This window comes from Podarcis raffonei, chromosome 4, assembly GCF_027172205.1.
Source record: "Podarcis raffonei isolate rPodRaf1 chromosome 4, rPodRaf1.pri, whole genome shotgun sequence".
Lineage (NCBI taxonomy): Eukaryota > Metazoa > Chordata > Lepidosauria > Squamata > Lacertidae > Podarcis > Podarcis raffonei.
Genome location: NC_070605.1, coordinates 919,734 through 947,213, shown reverse-complemented (window position 1 = coordinate 947,213; position 27,480 = coordinate 919,734). Strand labels below are relative to the sequence as shown.

The window sequence follows — 27,480 nt, the reverse complement described above, 5'->3', positions numbered from 1 at the left end:
CTCCCTCGGTCCCTTTGGGGGGGCCTTTGGCTCTTGGCTGGGCTCTGAGCATCTCCCTCAGTCCCTTTGGGGGGGGCCTTTGGCTCTTGGCTGGATTCTGAGCATCTCCCTCGGTCCCTTTGGGGGGGGCCTTTGGCTCTTGGCTGGGCTCTGAGCATCTCCCTTGGTCCCTTTGGGGGGGGGCCTTTGGCTCTTGGCTGGGCTCTGAGCATCTCCCTTGGTCCCTTTGGGGGGGGCCTTTGGCTCTTGGCTGGATTCTGAGCATCTCCCTCGATCCCTTTGGGGGGGCCTTTGGCTCTTGGCTGGGCTCTGAGCATCTCCCTCGGTCCCTTTGGGGGGGGCCTTTGGCTCTTGGCTGGATTCTGAGCATCTCCCTCGATCCCTTTGGGGGGGGCCTTTGGCTCTTGGCTGACCTCTGAGCATCTCCCTCGGTCCCTTTGGGGGGGGCCTTTGGCTCTTGGCTGGATTCTGAGCATCTCCCTCGGTCCCTTTGGGGGGGGCCTTTGGCTCTTGGCTGGGCTCTGAGCATCTCCCTCGGTCCCTTTGGGGGGGCCTTTGGCTCTTGGCTGGGCTCTGAGCATCTCCCTCGGTCCCTTTGGGGGGGGCCTTTGGCTCTTGGCTGGGCTCTGAGCATCTCCCTCGGTCCCTTTGGGGGGGCCTTTGGCTCTTGGCTGGGCTCTGAGCATCTCCCTCAGTCCCTTTGGGGGGGCCTTTGGCTCTTGGCTGGGCTCTGAGCATCTCCCTCGGTCCCTTTGGGGGGGCCTTTGGCTCTTGGCTGGGCTCTGAGCATCTCCCTCGGTCCCTTTGGGGGGGCCTTTGGCTCTTGGCTGGGCTCTGAGCATCTCCCTTGGTCCCTTTTTGGGGGGCCTTTGGCTCTTGGCTGGGCTCTGAGCATCTCCCTCGGTCCCTTTGGGGGGGGGCTTGGCTCTTGGCTGGGCTCTGAGCATCTCCCTCGGTCCCTTTGGGGGGGGGCCTGTGGCTCCTGGCTGGGCTCTGAGCATCTCCCTCGGTCCCTTTGGGGGGGCCTTTGGCTCTTGGCTGGGCTCTGAGCATCTCCCTCGGTCCCTTTGGGGGGGGGCCTTTGGCTCTTGGCTGGGCTCTGAGCATTTCCCTCGGTCCCTTTGGGGGGGCCTTGGCTCTTGGCTGGGCTCTGAGCATCTCCCTCGGTCCCTTTGGGGGGGGGCCTTGGCTCTTGACTGGGCTCTGAGCATCTCCCTCAGTCCCTTTGGGGGGGCCCTTTGGCTCTTGGCTGGGCTCTGAGCATCTCCCTCGGTCCCTTTGGGGGGCCTTTGGCTCTTGGCTGGGCTCTGAGCATCTCCCTCGGTCCCTTTGGGGGGGCCTTTGGCTCTTGGCTGGGCTCTGAGCATCTCCCTTGGTCCCTTTTTGGGGGGCCTTTGGCTCTTGGCTGGGCTCTGAGCATCTCCCTCGGTCCCTTTGGGGGGGGGCTTGGCTCTTGGCTGGGCTCTGAGCATCTCCCTCGGTCCCTTTGGGGGGGGGCCTTTGGCTCTTGGCTGGGCTCTGAGCATCTCCCTTGGTCCCTTTTTGGGGGGCCTATGGCTCTTGGCTGGGCTCTGAGCATCTCCCTCGGTCCCTTGGGGGGGGCCTTTGGCTCTTGGCTGGGCTCTGAGCATCTCCCTCGGTCCCTTTGGGAGGGCCCTTTGGCTCTTGGCTGGGCTCTGAGCATCTCCCTTGGTCCCTTTTTGGGGGGCCTATGGCTCTTGGCTGGGCTCTGAGCATCTCCCTCGGTCCCTTGGGGGGGGGCCTTTGGCTCTTGGCTGGGCTCTGAGCATCTCCCTCAGTCCCTTGGGGGGGGGGCCTTTGGCTCTTGGCTGGGCTGTGAGCATCTCCCTCGGTCCCTTTGGGGGGGGGCTTTGGCTCTTGGCTGGGCTCTGAGCATCTCCCTCGGTCCCTTTGGGGGGGGGCTTTGGCTCTTGGCTGGGCTGTGAGCATCTCCCTCGGTCCCTTGGGGGGGGGCCTTTGTCTCTTGGCTGGGCTGTGAGCATCTCCCTCGGTCCCTTTGGGGGGGGGCTTTGGCTCTTGGCTGGGCTCTGAGCATCTCCCTCAGTCCCTTTGGGGGGGCCCTTTGGCTCTTGGCTGGGCTCTGAGCATCTCCCTCGGTCCCTTTGGGGGGGCCCTTTGGCTCTTGGCTGGGCTCTGAGCATCTCCCTCGGTCCCTTGGGGGGGGGCCTTTGGCTCTTGGCTGGGCTGTGAGCATCTCCCTCGGTCCCTTTGGGGGGGGGCTTTGGCTCTTGGCTGGGCTCTGAGCATCTCCCTCAGTCCCTTTGGGGGGGCCCTTTGGCTCTTGGCTGGGCTCTGAGCATCTCCCTCAGTCCCTTTGGGGGGGCCCTTTGGCTCTTGGCTGGGCTCTGAGCATCTCCCTCAGTCCCTTGGGGGGGGGGGCTTGGCTCTTGGCTGGGCTCTGAGCATCTCCCTCGGTCCCTTTGGGGGGGGCCTTTGGCTCTTGGCTGGGCTCTGAGCATCTCCCTTGGTCCCTTTTTGGGGGGCCTATGGCTCTTGGCTGGGCTCAGAGCATCTCCCTCGGTCCCTTGGGGGGGGGGCTTTGGCTCTTGGCTGGGCTCTGAGCATCTCCCTCAGTCCCTTTGGGGGGGCCCTTTGGCTCTTGGCTGGGCTCTGAGCATCTCCCTCGGTCCCTTTGGGGGGGCCTTTGGCTCTTGGCTGGGCTCTGAGCATCTCCCTCGGTCCCTTTGGGGGGGCCTTTGGCTCTTGGCTGGGCTCTGAGCATCTCCCTCGGTCCCTTTGGGGGGGCCTTTGGCTCTTGGCTGGGCTCTGAGCATCTCCCTCGGTCCCTTTGGGGGGGCCTTTGGCTCTTGGCTGAGCTCTGAGCATCTCCCTCGGTCCCTTTGGGGGGGCCTTTGGCTCTTGGCTGGGCTCTGAGCATCTCCCTCGGTCCCTTTGGGGGGGCCTTTGGCTCTTGGCTGGGCTCTGAGCATCTCCCTCAGTCCCTTTGGGGGGGCCCTTTGGCTCTTGGCTGGGCTCTGAGCATCTCCCTCGGTCCCTTGGGGGGGGGGCCTTTGGCTCTTGGCTGGGCTGTGAGCATCTCCCTCGGTCCCTTTGGGGGGGGGCTTTGGCTCTTGGCTGGGCTCTGAGCATCTCCCTCAGTCCCTTTGGGGGGGCCCTTTGGCTCTTGGCTGGGCTCTGAGCATCTCCCTCAGTCCCTTTGGGGGGGCCCTTTGGCTCTTGGCTGGGCTCTGAGCATCTCCCTCAGTCCCTTGGGGGGGGGGCTTGGCTCTTGGCTGGGCTCTGAGCATCTCCCTCGGTCCCTTTGGGGGGGGGCCTTTGGCTCTTGGCTGGGCTCTGAGCATCTCCCTTGGTCCCTTTTTGGGGGGCCTATGGCTCTTGGCTGGGCTCAGAGCATCTCCCTCAGTCCCTTTGGGGGGGGCCTTTGGCTCTTGGCTGGGCTCAGAGCATCTCCCTCGGTCCCTTTTTGGGGGGCCTATGGCTCTTGGCTGGGCTCAGAGCATCTCCCTCGGTCCCTCGGCCAGGAAGCGGAGGAGCAGCGCAGTCCAGGCTGGAGCCCAGCGGGTGAGACGCTGCCGCCGCTCTGGGTGGGGAGAGAGAGCCGTACTGCAGCCGGAGGAAGAAGCCAGCCTGGGAGAGCTCTTCTCGGGGAGCTGGGATGGCAGAAGGAGAGTCCATGGCTTGGGGACACCTCCCTTTTGAGAGGGGGGATGGTCAGGAGTTGTCGAGCTTTTTGGACGGAAATAACTCAAAATAATGAGCTCCGACGCTAAACTGATGCTTCCCTTCTCGAACCCCTTCTTCTCAAAATCACTTGTTACTTTAGGTATCCAGAATACAGTGGTACCTCAGGTTACAGACGCTTCAGGTTACAGACTCCGCTGACCCAGAAATAGTACCTCAGGTTAAGAACTTTGCTTCCGGATGAGAACAGAAATTGCGCGGCAGCAGCGGGAGGCCCCATTAGCTAAAGTGGTGCTTCAGGTTAAGAACAGTTTCAGGTTAAGAACAGACCTCCAGAACGAATTAAGTACTTAACCTGAGGTACCACTGTGAATACTACAGAATAAGGTTTAAGTCTCTTTCTGCGGCTTCTCTCTCATCCCCTCCCTTAGTTATGAGAGGTCTTTCCGTGAGGTACTTTTGACACAGCCCAGCTTCCTTCACGGCTTCATACATTGATCCGTGAGCGAGGGGCCACTTTTCCTCGCTTCCCCTCTCTCTTAGCACTCCCACTCCTGAGGTATTTTCCTTTGTATGCCAGACCCAGGGGATCCTCTCAGCCCTTGCCACAGACTTGGGGAATCTCCTTTTCCTAGCAGATCTCTCTCCTCCTGACTGGAAGGAGACCCCAGAAGAAGAGGAGAGTCTTCCCACAGCTTCTCCCTCCAGCTTCACTCCCATCTGAATACTCCCTTCAGACCCTCAACATGGTCTCCCCATCTCAGCTGTGAGGCTCCTTCCTCTGGCTCCATAGATATTCTCCTCAGAGCGGAGGATCCACTCAGATCAGAGCCACTTCTCCCTCCCTCCACCCTCTCCTCATCCCCATCTTCTCCCAACCTTCCCTCTCTCCCATCTCAAATCCCCTCAGAAACGGCTCTCTTTATTTTCCCTCCAAAAGTGCTGGCGCCACCCCCCTCTGGGTAGCCAATCAGAAAGAGGCTCTGGCCCTCTGGTGGAATGGTGAGGCACTGCACCCCCAGACTCTGCTCTGGCTCTGCTGTCCATCACAGCAGCCAGCTGCCCCAGCAGGCCTTGCAATCTCCCCACCGCTTGAGCCATCCTCCATTGTCTCCCGAGACGGATGAGGAGAGAGCCATTCAGGGGCCACAGGAAAGGGGCATCGGGGGCCGACAGAGGCAAACTGGAGCGGGGCAGCATTGCTGAAAGGATGCCTACCTCTCTCTCTTCTTCCTCCTCAATATCAGTTATTGCTAGCTAAGAAATTGGGGAAAAGCAGCTACTCTGTGTAGGGTTTCTTGGGGTTGAGATCCGTAAGCTGAGTATGGTACGATTTCTCAGCGATAAATATGATACACTTTTATGGGTGTTACGGAAAATTCCAGGTTGAGACGACTCATCAGCCCAGCCAGTCGGGTGCAAGTCCCTCATGGATCCATGAGGTCGGTAAAAGAAGGAAGTTCCAGCCAAGTAATTTGGAGCAAAACAGCGGTCAGTAGACCTTGATCTTTCTTGTTGCCCAACAGGAGCAAGAACCCAGAACAAAGGGTTACCTTGACTTTTACCCAGAAGACATTTCACAGGGCATCATGAATAGGCCCATACTACATCACAAAGGAGGAGGGGAGGTCCCACAGGGCTCCCTAGGCTGCGGATAGCAGCCTGCTGCACGGAGCACGCTGAAGCAGAGCGCCCCGCGTTTCAGGCAGACATCGGCCAGCCCCACAAGCTTGGGGGACAGCGGGGAGGCGCAGCGCCGCCATCCCGCTGTTCCTCGACCTGGTTTGGTTTTCCCGACCTGGTTTTGGGGGGGAAATGGGGGGAATTTTCCTTTATTTCCCCCCCAAAAAACTAGGTGCGTCCTATGTGACGGAGCGTCCTATGGGACGAAAAATACGGTAGATTATGTGAAAATAATGGGAGATACCGTCTCCAGATGAAATTAAACCTGTGCTTTTATTTATTTTCATCGTATAAAAGATAATTTTAAAGAAAGCAATGGTTACAACAGTAAACAACAAATAGCTTGTCCTCATGGAATTGCAGACTTTCATACTGCCATGTGTTAAAGTTTCAATTGATTATTCTAAAAGATCACGCCACATTTTCCCACAAGTGCTGGGTAGATTCCGGCAACAGTCTTCACAGTTTATGTATTCATTAAACATTGGCCACGTGTTATAAAAGGAATATGGATTGTGTTCCCCCACCTTTTGGATACTTAAATTAAGAGAGTCTGTGTACTGGTCCAGTAAATGCTTCTGCTGTGCCACCAGCAACAGTTCTCTTTGCAGAGCTTTAATTAAGTCCAGTGCAGAGATTCTTGTTGCAGTACAAGCTTCAAAGTCTCAGCAGCAAAGAAATAACGACACAGGGAAGCCTGTCTTTCCAAAGACAGGTTTATTGCAGAAAGATAACAGAAACACCTCCGGAGCTTTCAGACTTTTTTGCTTCACGCCCCCCAGGCAGAGAAAACAAACACTCTTTATATACTGAGCAACTTAACAACTTAACGAGCTTGACTACTTTAAGTCACATGACATTGCTAACTTGCCAGCGTCTTAGGTTTCACACCCTAACATAAATTGTGATGCCCAGAACTGAACACAGTATTCTGGGTGGGGTCTGAACAAGGCAGAATAAAGTGGTACTATCCCTGCCCTTGATCCGATTCTGCCTTCTGCCACGTTGGCCTGTGCTCCCCGTTTGGTGTCGTCCGCAAATGTGATGAGCATCCTCTCAGTTCCTTCATCCAACTCATTCATAAAGACGTTGAACAACAATGGGCCCAGGACTGAACCCTGCAGGACCCCTCTGGTCACTTTTCCCCAGGATGATGAGGAACCATGAAGGAGGACTGTTTGGGTTTGGTCAGTCAAATCTGCCTAACAGTTTCCTCGTCAGCCCACATTTTACCAGTTTCTCACAGAAAAATCACTAGAGACTTTGTCAAAAGCCTTACTGAAATCAAGATGCACTATTTCCACAGCTGTTCCCTGATCAACAAAGTTTGTAACTCCATCCCAAAAAAGGGGAGGAGAGATTTCTCTGGCTTGACTTGTTTTTGGGAAAGCCATGCTTTCATCCTGTATGTTTCTGTTGTGAAATCTTCAGATGAAAGGCACATAAATATTAAAAATGATAATAAGGATATTGACAAGCTGAAACATGTGCAAAGGAAGGTGATTTATGTAATTATTTAATTTGTATACCACCTGACCCAGTGGTGCCAACTTGAATAAAATATTGGTGGGGGGCCAGGTAAGGCCCGCCTTGCACAGTCAATCACATGATGCATAAAGGGCATTGGAATGGCAATGCCTATCAACTGGGGGGGTGGCCCCCTCAAATATATCATTGGGGGGCAAAATCCCCTCAGCCTCTAAAAGTCGACTCCTGTTCCCACATGTCTCAGGACGGTTACAACATAAAAAGACAATATAAAAACACATAATATACATCTGTAACCCCCCTCACTACCACATTTTAAAAGGGCATTAGATGTCAATCAGCAAAAGGCCTGGTTAGCAAGGTGCGGATTTGCCTGGCTCCTAAAGCTGGATAATGGTTTTTCCAACCTTGGCATGAATTCTCTAATGGGAAATGAGATTGAAGCTCTTCCTGAAGCTCTTTCCACATTCCACACACTAATAGGGTTTCTCCCCTGTATGAATTCTGTGATGGCAAGTGAGAGAGGAGCTCTTCCTGAAGCTCTTTCCACATTCCATGCACTGATATGGTTTCTCCCCTGTATGAATTCTTTGATGCTTAGTGAGATTGGAGCTCGTACTGAAGCTCTTTCCACATTCCATGCACTGATATGGTTTCTCCCCAGTATGAATTCTCTGATGGGAAGTGAGAGAGGAGCTCGTACTGAAGCTCGTTCCACATTCCATGCACTGATATGGTTTCTCCTCTGTATGAATTCTCTGATGGGAAGTGAGATGGGAACTCTGACTGAAGGTCTTTCCACATTCCACGCACTGATATGGTTTCTCCCCTGTATGAATTCTCTGATGGGAAGTGAGACTGTAGCTCATACTAAAGCTCTTTCCACATTCCACACACTGATAGGGTTTCTCTCCTGAATGAATTCTCTGATGGGAAGTGAGATGGGAACTCTGACTGAAACTCTTTCCACATTCCCCACACTGATAGGGTTTCTCCCCGGTATGAATTTTCTGATGGGAAGTGAGATGGCTTCTCTGACTGAAGGTCTTTCCACATTCCCCACACTGATAGAGTTTCTCCCCTGTATGAATTTTCTGATGCTTAGTGAGATTGGAGTTCTGACTGAAGCTCTTTCCACACTCCACGCACTGATAGGGTTTCTTTCCAATGAGAATTCTTTGTTGGGAAGTGGAATGGGAGTTCTGACTGCAGCTCTCTCCACATTCCAAATTTTTGCATGGCTTCTCCTCTCCGGGGGTTTTGTCATGTTCATCCTTGTTCTTGTTTTCCAATTTATCAAAATCTGCAATGGAGACAAAAATGGGATTAGAGCCTCAGAAACAAATCAAGAAGAACTGAAGGGAGTTGGGTCTTTGTTCATTGCCTTTGTTGGTTGTCATTAACCAACATTTTTATTCATATATTCTGATGGATTGTTGAATGTTGATTTGTTTGATATACAGTAGTGGCCAAAATTGTGGAAGCCTTTTGGGAAAAAAGTATATTTCAGATGTTTGTTGCTTCGTAACACGACTTCGTTTAGAGTAATACCACAAAATTATGTATCAATGGAAAGATAATTTAATGAAGACTGTAATTATCTGTATTCTATCAAAAGTCATAGCGGAATAACCAGAAAAAGGAAGCACAACTTGCTTAGCTTGACTTTTGTAAGTGTGTTATGTTATATTGTGGAAAGTTGATATAAAATTTACAGATTGTATATTATTAAGAGAGAATTACATGAAAATGATGTGTAGATGGTATATCACACCAGTGAAAATGGCAAAGATGTTTAAGAAAGAAAATAAGAGATGCTGGAGATGTAAAGAAAAAGGAAGGAACATTTTATCATATGTGGTGGGAATGCAAATGCATTAAAAATATTGGGAAATGATATATAATGAACTGGAAAAAAATGTTTAAAATGAGTTTTGGTAAACATCCTGAAGCCTTTCTGTTAGGTATCTCAAGTCAAGAGCTGCCAAAAGAAAAATGGACATTGAAACTACAAGTGAATATAAACACTAAGGCAGTTTTAATATTTGTGGATGCGGAGAAAGCTTTTGACAACATTTCTTGGATTTTTATGAAAAAGAACTTACAGGGTATGGGGGTAGGCCAAGGTTTTGAAAACGGTATAAGTGCAATATATTCAGAACAAAAGGCTAAATTAATTGTAAATAATGTGGTGACGGAAGAATTTAAAATAGAAAAAGGGACACGACAAGGTTGCCCAATCTCCCCATTGCTTTTTATATCGGTCCTGGAGGTTCTGCTGAATATGATTAGAAGGGACCAGTTGGTTAAAGGTATACAGGTCGGAGCCAAACAGCACAAATTGAGAGCATTTGCAGATGATTTAGTATTGACGTTACAGGAGCCAGAATCTAGTACTAAAAGGGTTTTGGAACTGATTCAAGAATTTGGTCAGGTTGCAGGGTTTAAACTGAATAAGTCAAAAACTAAGGTTTTAAAGAAAAACTTAATACCAATAGAGAGAGAGAGAGGTTTCAGAATGTGACAGGTTTAACAGTGGTTAAGAAAGTCAAATACTTGGGGATTAACATGACAGCAAAAAATGGGAATTTATTTAAAGACAACTATGAAAAATGCTGGGTTGAAGTGAAAAAAGATTTAGAAATATGGTCAAATTTGAAGCTTTCACTGCTGGGTCGAATTGCTGCTATAAAAATGAATGTATTGCCTAGAATGTTGTTTTTGTTTCAGGCATTGCAAATTGTAGACAAAATGAACTGTTTTAAGAAGTGGCAGAGAGATATTTCAAGATTTGTCTGGCAGGGCAAGAAGCCCAGAATAAAATTTAAAATATTAACAGATGTAAAGGAAAGAGGTGGATTTGCCCTGCCAGACTTTAAACTTTACTATGAATCAGCAGCTTTTTGCTGGTTGAAAGAATGGCTACTTCTTGAAAACACAGACATTTTGGACTTGGAAGGTTTTAATAATGTATTTGGATGGCATGCATATTTGTGGTATGACAAGGTCAAAGCGCATAAAGCATTTAAAAACCATATTGTCAGGAAAGCATTGTTTAATGTCTGGATAAGATATAAGGATCTATTGGAAAATAAAACCCCAAGGTGGCTGTCACCGATGGAAGCGAAACTCAGAAAAAGCTCAATATGGAGGCTAAATGGCCGAAATATTGGGAAATTTTGGAGCAAGAAGGAGACAAATTGAAATTGCAGAGTTTTGAGAAACTTAAGAACCAAGTGCGAGACTGGCTTCATTATTATCAGATAATGGAGGCATATAATTTGGACAAGAAAATTGGCTTCCAGGTGGAAAAATCAAAATTAGAAACAGAACTGTTAGAACCCAAAACTAAGATTTTGTCAAGGATGTATAACTTGCTGCTGAAATGGAACACTCAGGATGAAACGGTGAAATCAGCTATGATTAAATGGGCACAAGATGTTGGACATAACATTATGATGGCTGACTGGTAACAGTTATGGACCACAGGTATGAAGTTCACGGCATGTAATGCCTTAAGAGAGAATATAATGAAAATGATATACAGGTGGTACATGACCCCAGTCAAGCTAGCAAAAATCTATCACTTGCCCGATAATAAATGTTGGAAATGTAAAGAAAATGAAGGTACATTCTTTCACCTTTGGTGGACGTGCCCAAGGATTAAGGCTTTCTGGGAGACGATATATAATGAATTGAAAAAGGTATTTAAATATACCTTCTTGAAGAAACCAGAGGCCTTTCTCCTGGGCACAGTCGGCCAATCGGTGTTAAAGAAGGATAGAATTTTCTTTATGTACGCTACAACAGCAGCAAGAATACTTATTGCAAAGTATTGGAAGACACAAGATATACCCACTCTGGAAGAATGGCAGATGAAGGTGATGGACTACATGGAATTGGCGGAAATGACTGGCAGAATCCAGGAAACACATGTAATGAGGCTACACAGGAAAATACTTATTAATAAGAGATTGGGACAAGAATTTATTTCGTCTGATAAGGTCAAAAAGAGAGGAGTGGTGATATATGCAAAGGAGAAATTTTCACCGAAATTAATTTTTAAAGATGAACAAGGAAGATATTTGGCAATCGAAATTTAATTTCAAGGAGAGAAATTTCTGATTGTAGGGGTGTATGCACCGAACGAGGGGAAATCTGAATTTTTTAAGAAGTTGCATGAGACTCTTTTGGACTATATGGACTATAATATAATATTGATGGGGGATATGAATGGAGTTGTATCTACAAACAAGGACAAGGCACAAAAACAGGTAGTCACCAAAGATGGTAGACTACCAAAAACTTTCTTTGAATTGACTGACAATATGGACTTGATTGACATTTGGAGAACTAAGAACCCCCTGGGGAGAGCTTCTCTGAAGCTAAGATGACATGGACTAGAATTGACCAAATCTGGATTACTAGAGGAATGGCACCAAAGAAAAAGAAAGTGGAAATCTGCCCTAAGACTTGCTCAGACCATAACGCTGTAAAGATGGAGATGAAGCAAACAACACCCGGCTCCTTTAGATGGAGGATGAATGACACCCTATTTAGAGATGAAGAAGTATACAAAAAGGCCCAAAAAACTTTGAGAGACTATTTTGAAATAAATATGACTACTAACGTTGAAAAAAGAGTAATCTGGGATGCAAGTAAAGCTGTGATGAGAGGGTTCTTGATACAACAGAACGCAATAAAGAAGAGAAGTCGAAATGAGAAAAAAGATAAAATTTTGGAGAAAATAAAAGAAGGGGAGAAAAAACTGAGAGTAAAGCCAAAGTCGCAGGAGATTTTGAGAGAAATAAAATTATATCAAGTACAATATATGGAATTGATGAATCAGGAAATAGAATGGAAAATTAAACAAATGAGACAGAAGACATTTGAATCAGCGAATAAATGTGGGAAACTACTGGCTTGGCAATTGAAAAAAAGACAAAAACTAAATACCATCACAAATTTGGAAGTAGAAGGAAAAGATATACACAATCCAACTGAGATTAGAAATTGCTTCCAGAAATACTTCAAACAATTATATGCACAAGGGCCACAGAATGAAATGGACATTGAACGCTTTTTGAAAACAAATGGATTACAAAAAATTTCACAAGAGAGCAAACTAATGTTGAATTGCAAAATATCTGACCAGGAGATAGAAGGTGCCATTCAAAATATGCAATTAGGCAAGTCTCCAGGACCGGATGGGCTGACTTCCAGATATTACAGATCTTTGAAAGAGTGGTTATTACAACCTTTGAAGGAAGTCTGTAATGAAATTTTGGAAGGGGAAAAGAGCACCAGAATCGTGGAAAGAGGCGTATATTACACTTATACCGAAAACGGAAACTGAAAAGATACAACTTAAGAACTACCGTCCCATATCCTTATTAAATGTGGATTACAAAATTTTTGCTGATATTTTGGCTAAGAGACTGAAAAAAGTATTGATTGAGGAGATTCATAAGGACCAAGCGGGCTTTCTACCGGGAAGACATCTATCTGAGAATTTGAGGAACATAATTGACATTTTGGAAAAGCTAGAAGTGAATATAAACACTAAAGCAGTTCTGATATTTGTGGATGCGGAGAAAGCTTTTGACAATATCTCTTGGAGTTTTATGAAAAAGAACCTACAGGGTATGGGGGTAGGCCAAGGCTTTGAGAATGGTATAGGTGCAATATACTCTGAACAAAATGCTAAATTAATTGTAAATAACGTGGTTACGGAACAATTTAAGACAGAAAAAGGGACACGACAAGGGTGCCCAATTTCCCCATTGCTTTTTATATCGGTCCTGGAGGTCCTGCTGAATATGATTAGAAGGGACTGGTTGGTTAAAGGTATACAGGTCGGAGCTAAACAGTATAAACTGAGAGCATTTGCAGATGACCTAGTTTTGACGTTACAAGAGCCAGAATCTAGTACTAAAAGAGTTTTAGAACTAATTCAAGAATTTGGTCAGGTGGCAGGATTCAAATTGAACAAGTCAAAAACTAAGGTTTTAGAGAAAAACTTAACATTGACTGAAAGAGAGAAGTTTCAGAGTGAAACAGGTTTAACTGTGGTTAAGAAAGTGAAATACCTGGGGATTAACATGACAGCTAAAAATGGGAATTTGTTTAAAGACAACTATGAAAAATGTTGGATGGAAGTGAAAAAAGATTTAGAAATTTGGTCAAATTTGAAGCTTTCCTTGTTGGGTCGAATTGCAGCTATAAAGATGAATGTATTGCCTAGAATGTTGTTTTTGTTTCAAACATTGCAAATTGTGGACAAGATGGACTGTTTCAAGAAGTGGCAGAAAGACATTTCTAAATTTGTCTGGCAGGGCAAGAAGCCCAGAATAAAATTTAAGATATTAACTGATGCAAAGGAAAGGGGTGGATTTGCCCTGCCAGACTTTAAACTTTACTATGAATCAGCAGCGTTCTGCTGGTTGAAAGACTGGCTGCTTCTTGAGAACACAGACATTTTGGATTTAGAAGGTTTCAACAATGTTTTTGGGTGGCATGCATATTTGTGGTATGACAAGGTTAAAGCACATAAAGCATTTAAAAACCATATTGTTAGAAAAGCATTGTTTAATGTTTGGATTAGATATAATGATTTATTGGAAAATAAAACCTCAAGGTGGTTGTCACCAATGGAAGCGAAAGCTCAGAAAAAGCTCAATATGGAGGCCAAATGGCCGAAGTATTGGGAAATTTTGGAACAAGAAGGAGATAGACTGAAACTGCAGAGTTTTGAGAAACTAAAAAACAAAGTGCAAGACTGGCTTCATTATTATCAGATAATGGAGGCTTACAATTTGGATAAGAAAGTTGGCTTCCAGGTGGAAAAATCTAAATTGGAAACAGAACTGTTAGAACCCAAAACTAAGATTTTGTCAAAAATGTATAACTTGCTGCTGAAATGGAACACTCAGGATGAGACTGTCAAATCAGCTATGATTAAATGGGCACAAGATGTTGGACATAATATTATGTTTGCTGACTGGGAACAGTTGTGGACCACTGGGATGAAATTTACGGCATGTAATGCCTTAAGAGAAAATATTATGAAAATTATATACAGGTGGTACATGACCCCAGTCAAGCTTGCAAAAATTTACCATTTGCCCGATAATAAATGTTGGAAATGTAAAGAAAATGAAGGTACATTTTTCACCTTTGGTGGACGTGCCCTAAGATTAAGGCTTTCTGGGAAATTATCTATAATGAATTGAAAAAGGTATTTAAATATACCTTCTTGAAGAAACCAGAGGCCTTTCTCTTGGGCATGGTCGGCCAAGGGGTGTCAAAGAAGGACAGAACGTTTTTTATGTATGCTACAACAGCAGCAAGAATACTCATCGCAAAGCATTGGAAGACGCAAGATTTACCCACTCTGGAAGAATGGCAGATGAAGATGATTGACTGCATGGGATTGGCAGAAATGACTGGCAGAATCTGAGACCAGGGAGAAGAGTCGGTGGAAGAAGATTGGAAGAAATTCAAGGACTATTTACAGAACTATTGTAAAATTAATGAATGTTGAATGATGTCGGATAGAAATTAAGGGGTTTTTTAGCTGTAATGCTTTGAGATAAGGATTTGCTGAATAAATAATTTGAATTGGAATACAAGAAGGGGAGGTATGAGGAGGTCAGGGAAATATGTCATTGAAAACTAAGTATTGTGAACTATATGTGTTTTTTAAACTTTTTTGCTTTTTGTTTGTATAAAAATTGGAAATTTTAATAAATATCTTTAAAAAAAAAAGAAATGACTGGCAGAATCCGAGACCAGGGAGAAGAGTCAGTGGAAGAAGACTGGAAGAAATTTAAAGACTATTTACAGAGATATTGCAAAATTAATGAATGCTAGAATGATGTTGGACTGAAATGAAGTGGTTTTTAGCTGTGATGGTTCAAAAGAATATGAAGAAATGGTTTTTTTATAAGTAAAATTTAATGTTATAATAATTTAAGAATAAAGATCAGGGTAAAATAAAGAGGGAAAGAAACTGCTGAACTAATAATTAGAAATGGAATACAAAAAAGGGAGGTATGAGGAGGTCCAGGAAACAAGTAAATGAAAAGTAAGTGATGAAAAGATTGTTTTTAACTTTTTTTGTTGGTATTTTTTTTTCTTTTTTCTTTTTTTATTATGTAATATTGTAAAAATCCTAATAAAAATTTATATAAAAAAAACAAAAGAAAAATGGACATTATGTATGCTACAACAGCGGCAAATATCTTGACTGCACAAAATTGGAAGATGGAAGAAATACCATCAAAAGAACAATGGTAAGAAAAACTGATGAATTGTGCAGAATTGGCTAAGCTAACAGATAAACTACAAGAGAAGGACAAAAAGGATTTTAAAAGAGTTTGGGAGCCATTTACAGGTTATTTGCAGAAAAAACAACTGGCAGGGTCTGAATAAACGTTCACAACTTTATTATAGTAACAGAAATTTTAGCAAAATGATAAGGGAATTTACTTTTACATAAAGCAGGACACAATAAATAAAACTAAATCTCTCAGTAGAGGGGGAGTTGAGGGAAGTCCGGAGGACAGGAGGGAGAACATTTGTATATAACATGATGATTGAGATATTTTTATTTGTTATAAAATTCAATAAATATTCATTTTGAAAAAAGAAGAAGATTGAGGAAAACTTAACCAAAGCTGGCCTTTCTATATTTGTGAAGAGGTATAAGGAGACTCCCATGGACTGCAAGATCAAACCTCTCCATTCTGAAGGAAATCAGCCCTGAGTGCTCACTGGAAGGACAGATCCTGAAGCTGAGGCTCCAATACTTTGGCCACCTCCTGAGAAGAGAAGACTCCCTGGAAAAGACCCTGATGTTGGGAAAGATGGAGGTCACAAGGAGAAGGGGACGACAGAGGACGAGATGGTGGGACAGTGTTCTCGAAGCTACCAGCATGAGTTTGACCAAACTGCGGGAGGCAGTGGAAGACAGGAGGGCCTGGCGTGCTCTGGTCCAGGGGGTCACGAAGAGGCGGACACGACTAAACAACAACATAAGGAGACTCAGTCACTACAAAATCAGACCAGAAAAGGCAGGAAAAGGTGCACAACAGCAAGTGACGATTGAAAATGGAGAGACTGTGAACGTGACAGAAGAAAATCATCTGGGTGTTTACAAGATGACATGGCGCAATGTAATGTGAAGCTGGGTGCAAGGACTGGTCTAAATGCTAGAATTCCAAGGGAAACGCCATTATCTCTCAAGCAAAGGTGGAAAAGATAAAACTGGGCTAAAACTCATGGTAACTGGACAGCGGAACAATAGGACAGTGTTATTTGGAGCGATGAGACACAAATCTCCTTGCTTGGTAGTGAGGGCATGAAATACGCGAGGAGGAGAATCGGAGGAGATTTACATCCTACTTGCATTATACTGACCGTGAAACACCCAGACAGTGGTGTTGTATGACAGCAAAAGTTGTGGGCAGAATTTGTGTCATTAATGGGAACGTAAATGCCCCCGAATACATAAATCACATACTTGAGCCTGAATGTGAAATCCTATTCCACTGCTGGAATGGCCTGGGAATAGGCCAAGCGAAATGAGGGGATGAGGGACCAACTCCCTTCTCTTGCCATTGCCTTCAGTTAAGAGTTTGGGTGTAATCCTTGACGCCTCCCTTTCCATGGAGGCACAGGTTACAACAACAGCCAAGTCGACATTTTCCCACCTTCGCTGCATCAAGCAGTTGGTCCCTTACCTCTCCCGCCCCGACCTGGCCACCGTGATCCTGTCGGAATTCAAGCGAGCAGAACACAGCTTAGTCCAAAGGAATTTGGCCACCCTCCAGGTGCCCGGCTTGAATCCTTATGACCTCCTATCTGCGACTCCCGGCAAGATCAAGGGAGGTCTCCAATCGGCGATTCTCCTCAACGTGAAGAAGAACACACCACTCCTCCCCCAGGGAGGGGGAAAGAGACAGACAGAAATATATCTACATGTCTTTATTTCTGTCTTTCAGCAGTACAGAGAAACACGTCTGTACACTCTGATTCCAACTGCAGAGAGAGAATAAACTCCACCCATGTACTTCCAGTACAGGGTCATGTGTCACTCTGAGGTAACATCCGGCTCTCAGAGCACTTTACAGACTGTCCCTGGTTCCCACGGTATAATCCAATAACATCAGTTTCCTGTTTACCATTCCAGCCACCTGGGGCTCGCTTCTGCATTGCTTCTTTTTCGTAACATCCTCCCCCAAAAGAATCAATGCGTGTTGCAGCAAGCAAAGCATGATCCAGAGAAGAAAACAAACAGTTGTTATACACATAACACTCCCCTGTTGTTTCAGTTCCACCCTTGGAACTCCCCGCCACTGGTTTCCCCAGTGTACCTCTCTGGTTGTCTGGTTTCCAAGGAATGAGTGCATCTGCATTACCTTGGCTAGCAACTCTCTGTTGTGTCTTTGTCTCTGACTTAGACACAGCTCCAACCCGTCCTCGGTTGTTTACAACAGCAACACATGCAACAGCTAAGTTAGCAAACTCTTTTTTGTACCTCTTGGGTGGTTGACCCTTTGTAACTCTCTCAGACCTACGTATGAGGTGCTGATCCTCTCTGCTCACTGGTCCAGTCTCAGGACTCTTTGGAGAACTAGTTCCAATGGTAAACAGTGGTTCATCCTTCAGTTGTGAAGGCCTATCTATTGTGTGAGACTTCCTCTCAATGACTGTGACAACTGAGCTCTCCGAGCTATCAGTGTCATCACTTTCAGTACAGCTGTAATCAGTAAAATCATCATCATCTGAATCGTCCTCAGTGGGAAATGTGTGTACTATCACTCTCTCCTGTTCAGGAGCACTCTCTAGAAATTTTGTGAGAATCACCTGACCAGATTCAGACAAAATTACTCTGTAGAGACCCTTTTCATACCCCACAAAAATGCCTCTGGCATTCTTTACTCCACCTGGAGCTTCTGTTCTCACATGAGACCCAAAAACCTTGAAATGGGCAACAGAAGGTTTTCTGTGGAACAGTTTCTCAAAAGGAGAACTTCCCAACTCTTTTGAAACCTTTCTCATTTTCGTATAACAGAACGACATTAGAGACTCGGCCCAGTACTCATGTGGCAGATGTGAACTTAGCAATTGCGCTTCCATCCCCTTTTGCAATTCTTTGTTCACCCGTACACAGACACCCCTGTTCCACGCTTCCGCTGAAACAGCAATCTTGTGTCTGATCCCCTTCTTCTGCAGGAACCTTTGGAAATCCTGTAAAAGAAAAATCTGCTTCTCATCTGTGAACAGACAATCAATGTTAGCATCATGCATACTCTTAACTTTGTCACAAAACTCCTGAAACCTCTCCAAGGCTTCCTGTGGCTTTCTCAACACATAAACCCAGACATAGTTAGAGAAATGATCCACACACACAAGATAAAATCTTGCATTGCCTCTAGATGGTTCTAGAGGACCAATCACATCAGCATACACCCGCTGAAATGCTCTGTTGATTCCGGTCTTCTTCTTGCTCCTGCAAGAGAAACTAGGTTAGACACAGATGAATTACATTCCATGTAATCACTTTGTGCAAAAGTCAACAAATATAGTCCATCCTTCTCTCTGGCCGAAAGAAATAACTCTCCATCTTTGTAGATCTTGCAGCTCTCAGCATCGTAGGACAATCTCAGTCCTCTCTTTGCAATCTGCGAAACACTCAGCAGATTGAACTTCAATTCAGGAACCAAGTAAACATTGTTTATTGTCAAGTCCAGACTCTTAAGATAGACAGTCCCCACGCCGGCCGCTTCCAGCTCCTGACCGTTGGCCTGTTTCACAGCGAAGCTTTGCTTCTTAAACGATGAAAAGAGTTCTTTGTGTGGAGACATATGAACTGTCGCACCCGTGTCAATAACAAACGAGTTCCCAACGTCTGGCGTGGTTCCTGTCGCCATCAAAGCTTTTCCAGGTTTCACCGAAGTCTTGGTGTGACCTTTGCCTGACGCCTCAGGCTTTGCTGAGCGGCCCTTCGCTCCTTTAGGCTGACGTAGCTTCTTGCAGTTCCGCTGAAGATGCCCAGCCTGTCCACAATTGTAACATCGGACAGCGTTCAAAGCTAGAGCTTTTTCTCCAGTAGCTTCATCTGCGGGGGAATTAGAACTCCGTTCCTCCCTCCCCCTGTCCTTTTCTTCCAGTGCAGCAAGTCTGTCATGTTCATTCAGCACGACGGCAGTCACCCTTTCCGCGGTCAAATCCTGAGCCGGGAGGGAACCAAGCTGACTGGCAACCGTTTTGTAAGTCCGATTTAGGCTGTTGATCATCATGAAGCAAAACACTTCCTCCTGCAGACGGAAATTGCGTTCCACCATCTGCTGGCGCAGATATTTCATCTCCGTCAGGTGCGCTTGAACATCTCCATCAGGCGCAAGCCTCAGATTGGTCAGCTTCTCAAAATACAGCAACGCTGAAGAACCAGCATCCCTCTGATGTGTTCTACGCAGCATTTCCCAAATTTCCTGTGCATATTCCAGACCCTGAATATGCACCAATTGGTCATCTGACACACACAGAATTATAGCCGTTCTGGCTTTCAGATTCTGTGACTCCCAACCTCGGGTTGGTGCTGCTGGGATGGGGTTCTCAATCACGTCAAAGACCCTCTGATTCTGCAGCAGGGCCTTCATCTTTATAGACCAAGATGAATAATTGTCATTTGTCAGGGGAGGGGGATAGGGCAAACCTCCCGCCTTCTTGGAATCCATGCTGAATCCAAGGGTCAGTTTTCTCAAGCCAGCTTTCACTTTCACGCCAGTATACTCCAAAAGTCTCTGTTTACTGCTTCACTGGCAGGCAAACCTTTGGGCTGTTTTTTCAAAACCCTTGCAAAACTGCGTAGTCAAAACAATTCATCTTCCCAGGCTCTTTTAGGCCACTCAGTAACTTTACAAGTGCTGGCAGACGTTGCCTAGCAACCTGCTCAGGACGGGATTCCTTATCTAACCACAGGAATTCCTGGTATGCCAGCTTGCCCTCAGAGCTTGTTTTTTTCAAACGCAGCTCTTTCTTGTGAACCAGAAAATAAGCCTTTCTGCGTTCATTCTTTCTAGCCCGAAATGCAGCATACCTTTTGAGCATACACTCCTCTCGGTGTCCAGCTGTCTGTTCTGTTCAGCTTCTGGCTGCAGGCAGACGCTTTTCTTTATCTCCTTAGGTGCAGAGGATGGCAACGATTCATCGACCTCTCACCTCTCATGCAGATTCTCATAGATCAGATAACCATCGGTCTGCTACCAGATGTCGGAATTCAAGCGAGCAGAACACAGCTTAGTCCAAAGGAATTTGGCCACCCTCCAGGTGCCCGGCTTGAATCCTTATGACCTCCTGTCTGCGACTCCCGGCAAGATCAAGGGAGGTCTCCAATCGGCGATTCTCCTCAACATGAAGAAGAACACACCACTCCTCCCCCAGGGAGGGGGAAAGAGACAGACAGAAATATATCTACATGTCTTTATTTCTGTCTTTCAGCAGTACAGAGAAACACGTCTGTACACTCTGATTCCAACTGCAGAGAGAGAATAAACAGAATGCTGCAGCAAGGCTCCTCACGGGGTCTCTGCCATGGGAGCATATTCACCCAGTGCTTTTCCAGCTGCACTGGCTCCCGGTGGAGTACAGGGTCAGGTTCAAGGTGCTGCTTTTGACCTTTCAAGCCCTTCACGGACTAGGACCCTCGTACCTATGGGACCGCCTCTCCTGGTATGCCCCACGGGGAACCTTAAGGTCCATAAATAGCAACACCCTAGAGGTCCTGGGCCCTAAGGAAGTTAGATTGGCTTCAACCAGAGCCAGGGCCTTTTCAGCACTGGCTCCGGCCTGGTGGAACGCTCTGTCTCATGAGACCAGGGCCTTGCGGGATCTGATTTCTTTCCACAGGGCCTGTAAGACAGAGTTGTTCCGCCTGGCCTTTGGCTTAGAATCAGTTTGATTCCCTCCCCCTCTTTCTTTTTCCTTTCTCCTCCTGTGAAGAGGCTGCATCCTAATGTTTTAATGTTTTATCTTAATCATTTTAATTGTATTTTAATCAGCTTGTTTTTATTATTGGTTGTAGCCACCCTGAGCCCGGCCTTGGCTGGGGAGGCCGGGGTATGAATAAAAAATTATTATTATTATTATTATTATTATTATTATTAATATTATTATTATTATTAATTCCATCTTGGTTTCACATTATCACAGCTGCAGAACTCAAAAACTTGCTTCACTCCATGAGAAGGCGTTGTAAGGCCGGAATTAAAGCTAAAGGTTACCGAAGCCAGTATTAATTGACATGGTGATAATTTCTGTATATCTCCTTTTTTCTATGTGTTTCACATTTCTTTTTTATGACTGCTGTTCTAATAAATACTCCTTCGTAAAAGTTATTGCATTGCATTCTTCATTAAATTATCTTTCCCATGGTATTACTCCCCCAAAAAGTGGTGTTATGAGCCATCAAACCTCGGAAACACACTTTTTAAAAAGTTTCCACGATTTTAGCCACTAATGTATTTTTTATATGGGATCAGATGGTTATTATTAATGTTTCATGTGTATATATGTGTTGGAAGCCACCCAGAGTGGCTGGGGCAACCCAGCCAGATGGGCAGGGGAAAAATAAAAAATATTACTATCACTGCTACTACTACCTGAGATTTAATAAGCCTGGCTCTTCTGGGATGGATTTTGTTTGGCCCAGTCATGGCATCCCCTCCATCGCCAATGTCAGACGTCTCTTTGGTCAACCCAAGAAAACAAAAACAGAAAACCTGACAGAAGCTACTTATCTTTCCTAACAACTCTGAAGCTGACATTTAAGATGCCTGGGCAGTTTAGACCAGCCGAATCGTGGTGTAAAAAGGCAGAACTGGAGGAAGATGGTTCACAGAAAAAACTGGAGTTTGCTGTTCAAGGTTTCTTGTGGGGGTGTTAGGTTCCCAGGTGTTGTATTGGGCGCTGTTGAGCTCTGTGGAAATGTATGAGGTTTGTCACATAGAGGTATTTCTTGAATTTCCAGGCAGATAGGACGATCCCACAGGGAGCCTTACCAAGAGAGGCCACGATCCCACGATTCTCCTCCATGATGTCCTTATGCAGAGCTCTCTGGTCAGGATCCAGCAACGCCCACTCCTCGTCCGTGAAACAAACAGCGACATCTTCAAAGCACACTGGACCCTAAAAGAAAAAGGGAAATGTCCTCCTCTGAGACAGGATCAATATGACCTGCTACACAATGCTCTGTTGTTTCCTTCCTGTTAATGCAGCCGCTGGGAGAGATCATTAGGGGGCTTGGGCTGGGTGTCCATCAATATGCAGATGATACCCAGCTCTACCTCTCTTTCAAATGAGAACCAGTGAAGGCAGTGAAGGTCCTGTGTGAGTGCCTGGAGGTGGTTGGTTGGTGGATGGATGGTGGCTAACAGACTGAGGTCGAATCCTGACAAGATAGAAGTACTGTTTTGGGGGGCAGGAGGCGGGCGGGGGTGGGGGACTCTCTGGTCCTGAATGGGGCAACTGTGCCCCTGAAGGACCAGGTGCGCAGCCTGGGAGTCATTTTGGACTCACAGCTGTCCAGGAATGCACAGGCCAATCCTGAACGTTTTGGATTTGTGACCATTATGCTTATTTGCCTTCAGTAGCAGTTAAAGCTCCGCCGGATGAAATACAATTGCCTCTGGTCTATTTTTGGGAATCCTGTAACATGTTTAGGTTTTACTCTGCTAACTATGCATTGGAGTTCTGCCTGGATCAATACTGAGTAGAATTCCATGACAGGGTCTTCCTCCACAAAATCAACTGCTTCCTCCCACCATTCCTCTGTGCCCCACCAGTCCATGACATTGCTCCATCCCTCAGCCTCTGTCCCACAAGGCAGCTTCCCCTGACCTGATCTGGTTCCACAGCCGCTGTTTCTCTTCTGCCCCCATGAAAAGGTGGATAAGGAGGTTTTGGCGGCATCCTTCTGTCTCCTGCAAAAGAAAAAATGTAAGCAGGATGCCAGGAGTGCCTGCTTCTTTCACAGGTGTAACAGGGCATCTCTAACGACAGATGGGCCTTTCAGAAAGCCTTACCTACTGAGTGCATTTGGACATTTGTGCAAATTTCATGTTAGTTGTGCAAAATTACTACTCCCTTCCTTTGGACCCTTAGTCCCAACTCTCCCCCCCCCCCAAAAAAAGAGGAAAAGAACTCACAGATTAGTTGGAAAACCAACAGAACGAGACCAAACGGAGAAAAGCCACCTTCCTCCTTACCCAGTGGCCTCTCTCTGGTGTCCAACGGAGGCCTCTCTGCCTCACAGGAATCCAAGTCCATTTCCTCAAAATGATCCTTTTCCTGGAAAAGAAACAAGGATTCAAAACAGAGAATGAATGGCGAGAAATGTTAGAAAGAGAATGACAAAGACAGAAGCTTTAAGGGTGTTAGATCTCATTCCCAGGTAAAGAATGGGCCAACAGTAGAGCATTATGGGATGTTCTCCGTCCTGTTTGGAGCCCCTTGGGAGTATCCAGAGGAAAGTCTCCCTCACCTGCTTTCTCTCCTCTGCCTGACTCAGGAGGAATCCTTCGGCCAGGGCCACCGCCTGGGAACTGGTCTCTGCTCCACAGTCCCTCACCCAGCTCTCCATCTCCGGAGGAAGGACAGCCAGGAACTGCTCCAAGATCACCAGGTCCAGCATCTCAGCTTTCGTGTGCCTTTCCGGCTTCAGCCACTGACGGTCAAGGTGGTAGAGTCGTCTGCAAACCTCTCGGGGTCCTTTGGCCTCCTGGCAGCAGAACTGCCTCAGCTGCTGGCTCTGCACCTCTGAGCGGAGGGTGTCCTCCTCACCCAGGATCTTCTGCACAGAGTTTTCCCAGAATCCCCCACTGTGCCCAGTTTGGATGGCATGGCCTCTTCCTGCTCCAGGGCCACCTGGGTCTTGCTCATCCATCTGTGCTCTCAGGAAGCCTCTGAGAGATCAGAAGGTACCCTTTGGTCTTCTGCCAAGTTCTGTCCGTCTTAATGAGAAGCTCTAGCAAATCCTACAAAGCAAATACATTGTTCTGTTACAGAATTTGTAGGTCAGGAGAAGAAACAGGATCCCTGAACAAGCATGGATGAGTCTTGCCAGGACTCAGGACTGGACGGCACCAGAGCCCGAACCATGAGATACCTTTTTGGAAAGAAAGAGGAGGAGGAAGGGGAGAAGAAGTAAGTCTCCAGCCCTCTAGCAATGCAAAATGTGGAGGCAACTGAAGGGGTTTCTGGGAGATGAATCAGCCTGGTTTCTCCTGCCTTCCAGTCAATGCATGAAGTCAGAACTGACTGACAAGGGAGTCATTAGTATCTTTTGAAAAATGGATTCTTGGCTGTAGTGGGGGTCCTCACCTGGGGGTCCTCAGGAGTTGCTCTCTCTCCCCCCCCCCCCGCTTCTGTTTTTGCACTTTGACTCTACAACGCTCTCCAGAAAGACTCCTGGGGTGGGGTCCCTTTTCCTTTGCTCTGAGGGCCAGGTATGTATCTAGTCAACCCCCTGAGGGCCAAGTGGATGAGGCAGCTAATTTATTATGATTATTCTCTTAGATGGCTTAACACACGCAGGGCCATTGATGCCCAGGTCCCTGGAGGCTCAGGGAGTAGCAGCGCCCATTTCCGGCTGAGAGGATGTGGTCCTGGGATGCCCTGCTCTGGGTGCGAGGGGATGGCTGCCGTGGCCTCCGTGGGGAGCTGCCCTGGGAGACACTGGGAAACTGGTCCCCAATGCAGCAGCCAGACTCTGGGCTGGGATCCCTCTCTTTATTCCTGGCCTTTCTCTCCCACCTTAACTTCCTTGCTCCACATCGGGTTTTCTTTATTTGGGGGGGGGGGCTAGTCCACCTCCTCGTCCAGCTTTGGAAAACCATTTGCAGATGTTTCCTCTGTTCTGCAATGAGGCTGAGCGACGTCACACTGAGTTAAAGTCCCAGGGACTCCTTTGTTTAAAGAAGGGAGATTTTTTCTGAAGGGGGGGGGCGAAAGGCCAAATGGGTTTGGGATCCTCTGATCTGCAGGAAGGAGAGCGTGGCAGACCTGGCCCCTCCCTGGCAGGACCCTCTCCTCCCTGATTTGGGGTCCCCCCCCTGCAGGACCAGATCAGGCCCCCCAGGCCTCCTCCCCTGCTGCAACCCTGGGACCCCCACCAGATCCCAGAGAGAGAGGAGACTCACCAGATCCCAGAGAGAGAGGAGACTCACCAGATCCCAGAGAGAGAGGAGATTCACCAGGTCCCAGGAGAGGGCAGCGAATCAGCCCTTGCAGGAGAGACACCCAAGCAGGACAGGACTGGGGAGGGAGGGGCCTTGGCTCTGGAGGACCTGCCCCCCCCCCGCTTCCTGTCCTCTCTAGGAAGGCAGCTCGGTCCCCTTTAACCCTTGCAAGGCCAGTCCGCCCAGCTCAGCCCCCCTTTTTGGGGGGGCTTTTGGCTCTTGGCTGGGCTCTGAGCATCTCCCTCTTTCCCTTTGGGGGGGCCTTTGGCTCTTGGCTGGGCTCTGAGCATCTCCCTCGGTCCCTTTGGGGGGGGGCCTTTGGCTCTTGGCTGGGCTCTGAGCATCTCCCTCGGTCCCTTTGGGGGGGCCTTTGGCTCTTGGCTGGGCTCTGAGCATCTCCCTCGGTCCCTTGGGGGGGGCCTTGGCTCTTGGCTGGGCTCTGAGCATCTCCCTCGGTCCCTTTTGGGGGGGCCTTTGGCTCTTGGCTGGGCTCTGAGCATCTCCCTCGGTCCCTTTGGGGGGGGCCTTTGGCTCTTGGCTGGGCTCTGAGCATCTCCCTCGGTCCCTTGGGGGGGGCCTTTGGCTCTTGGCTGGGCTCTGAGCATCTCCCTCGGTCCCTTGGGGGGGGCCTTTGGCTCTTGGCTGGGCTCTGAGCATCTCCCTCGGTCCCTTTGGGGGGGGGCCTTGGCTCTTGGCTGGGCTCTGAGCATCTCCCTCGGTCCCTTGGGGGGGGCCTTTGGCTCTTGACTGGGCTCTGAGCATCTCCCTCGGTCCCTTTGGGGGGGCCTTTGGCTCTTGGCTGGGCTCTGAGCATCTCCCTCAGTCCCTTGGGGGGGGCCTTTGGCTCTTGGCTGGGCTCTGAGCATCTCCCTCGGTCCCTTTGGGGGGGCCTTTGGCTCTTGGCTGGGCTCTGAGCATCTCCCTCGGTCCCTTTGGGGGGGGGCCTTGGCTCCTGGCTGGGCTCTGAGCATCTCTCTCGGTCCCTTTGGGGGGGCCTGTGGCTCTTGGCTGGGCTCTGAGCATCTCCCTCGGTCCCTTTGGGGGGGGGCCTTGGCTCTTGGCTGGGCTCTGAGCATCTCCCTCGGTCCCTTTGGGGGGGCCTTTGGCTCTTGGCTGGGCTCTGAGCATCTCCCTCAGTCCCTTGGGGGGGGCCTTTGGCTCTTGGCTGGGCTCTGAGCATCTCCCTCGGTCCCTTGGGGGGGGGGCTTGGCTCTTGGCTGGGCTCTGAGCATCTCCCTCGGTCCCTTTTGGGGGGGGGCCTTTGGCTCTTGGCTGGGCTCTGAGCATCTCCCTCGGTCCCTTTGGGGGGGGGGCCTTTGGCTCTTGGCTGGGCTCTGAGCATCTCCCTCGGTCCCTTGGGGGGGGCCTTTGGCTCTTGGCTGGGCTCTGAGCATCTCCCTCGGTCCCTTTGGGGGGGGGCCTTGGCTCTTGGCTGGGCTCTGAGCATCTCCCTCGGTCCCTTTGGGGGGGCCTTTGGCTCTTGGCTGGGCTCTGAGCATCTCCCTCGGTCCCTTTGGGGGGGGGCCTTGGCTCTTGGCTGGGCTCTGAGCATCTCCCTCGGTCCCTTGGGGGGGGGCTTTGGCTCTTGGCTGGGCTCTGAGCATCTCCCTCGGTCCCTTTGGGGGGGCCTTTGGTTCTTGGCTAGGCTCTGAGCATCTCACTCGGTCCCTTTGGGGGGGGCCTTTGGCTCTTGGCTGGGCTCTTTGCATCTCCCTTGGGTCCCTTTGGGGGGGAGCTTTGGCTCTTGGCTGGGCTCTGAGCATCTCCCTCGGTCCCTTTGGGGGGGGCCTTTGGCTCTTGGCTGGGCTCTGAGCATCTCCCTCGGTCCCTTTTGGGGGGGCCTTTGGCTCTTGGCTGGGCTCTGAGCATCTCCCTCGGTCCCTTGGGGGGGGGCCTTTGGCTCTTGACTGGGCTCTGAGCATCTCCCTCGGTCCCTTTGGGGGGGGGGCCTTTGGCTCTTGGCTGGGCTCTGAGCATCTCCCTCGGTCCCTTTGGGGGGGGGCCTTTGGCTCTTGGCTGGGCTCTGAGCATCTCCCTCGGTCCCTTTTGGGGGGGGCTTTGGCTCTTGGCTGGGCTCTGAGCATCTCCCTCGGTCCCTTTTTGGGGGGCCTTTGGCTCCTGGCTGGGCTCTGAGCATCTCCCTCGGTCCCTTTTGGGGGGGGGCCCTTTGGCTCTTGGCTGGGCTCTGAGCATCTCCCTCGGTCCCTTTGGGGGGGGCCTTTGGCTCTTGGCTGGGCTCTGAGCATCTCCCTTGGGTCCCTTTGGGGGGGGACCTTTGGCTCTTGACTGGGCTCTGAGCATCTCCCTCGGTCCCTTTTGGGGGGGACTTTGGCTCTTGGCTGGGCTCTGAGCATCTCCCTCGGTCCCTTTTGGGGGGGCCTTTGGATCTTGGCTGGGCTCTGAG

General features: G+C 48.3%; 1 protein-coding gene and 1 pseudogene across 5 annotated transcripts in view; both read right to left on the bottom strand.

Annotated features, from left to right (window-relative positions):
- The window catches only part of LOC128412059 (zinc finger protein 239-like), an 89,787-nt gene that overhangs the window by 18,726 nt on the left and 43,581 nt on the right, over window positions 1-27,480 (bottom strand). The window contains exons 1-3 of one of the 5 annotated variants that reach the window (XM_053384899.1): window positions 25,092-25,241; window positions 23,381-23,873; window positions 23,106-23,187 (exon numbers count right to left, since the gene is read on the bottom strand). The exons of 1 other annotated variant lie outside the window; for it this stretch is intronic. In XM_053384899.1, the coding sequence (XP_053240874.1) occupies window positions 23,106-23,187; window positions 23,381-23,782 (484 nt within the window). In that variant the 5' untranslated portion in view covers window positions 23,783-23,873; window positions 25,092-25,241. Of the gene's footprint in view, window positions 1-22,737; window positions 22,833-23,105; window positions 23,188-23,380; window positions 23,874-25,091; window positions 25,242-27,480 lie in introns of those variants that run through there. 3 more of the 5 variants (XM_053384898.1, XM_053384897.1, XM_053384900.1) reach the window with 3 other exon arrangements.
- On the bottom strand, window positions 6,830-15,867 carry LOC128412081 (zinc finger protein 239-like; annotated as a pseudogene).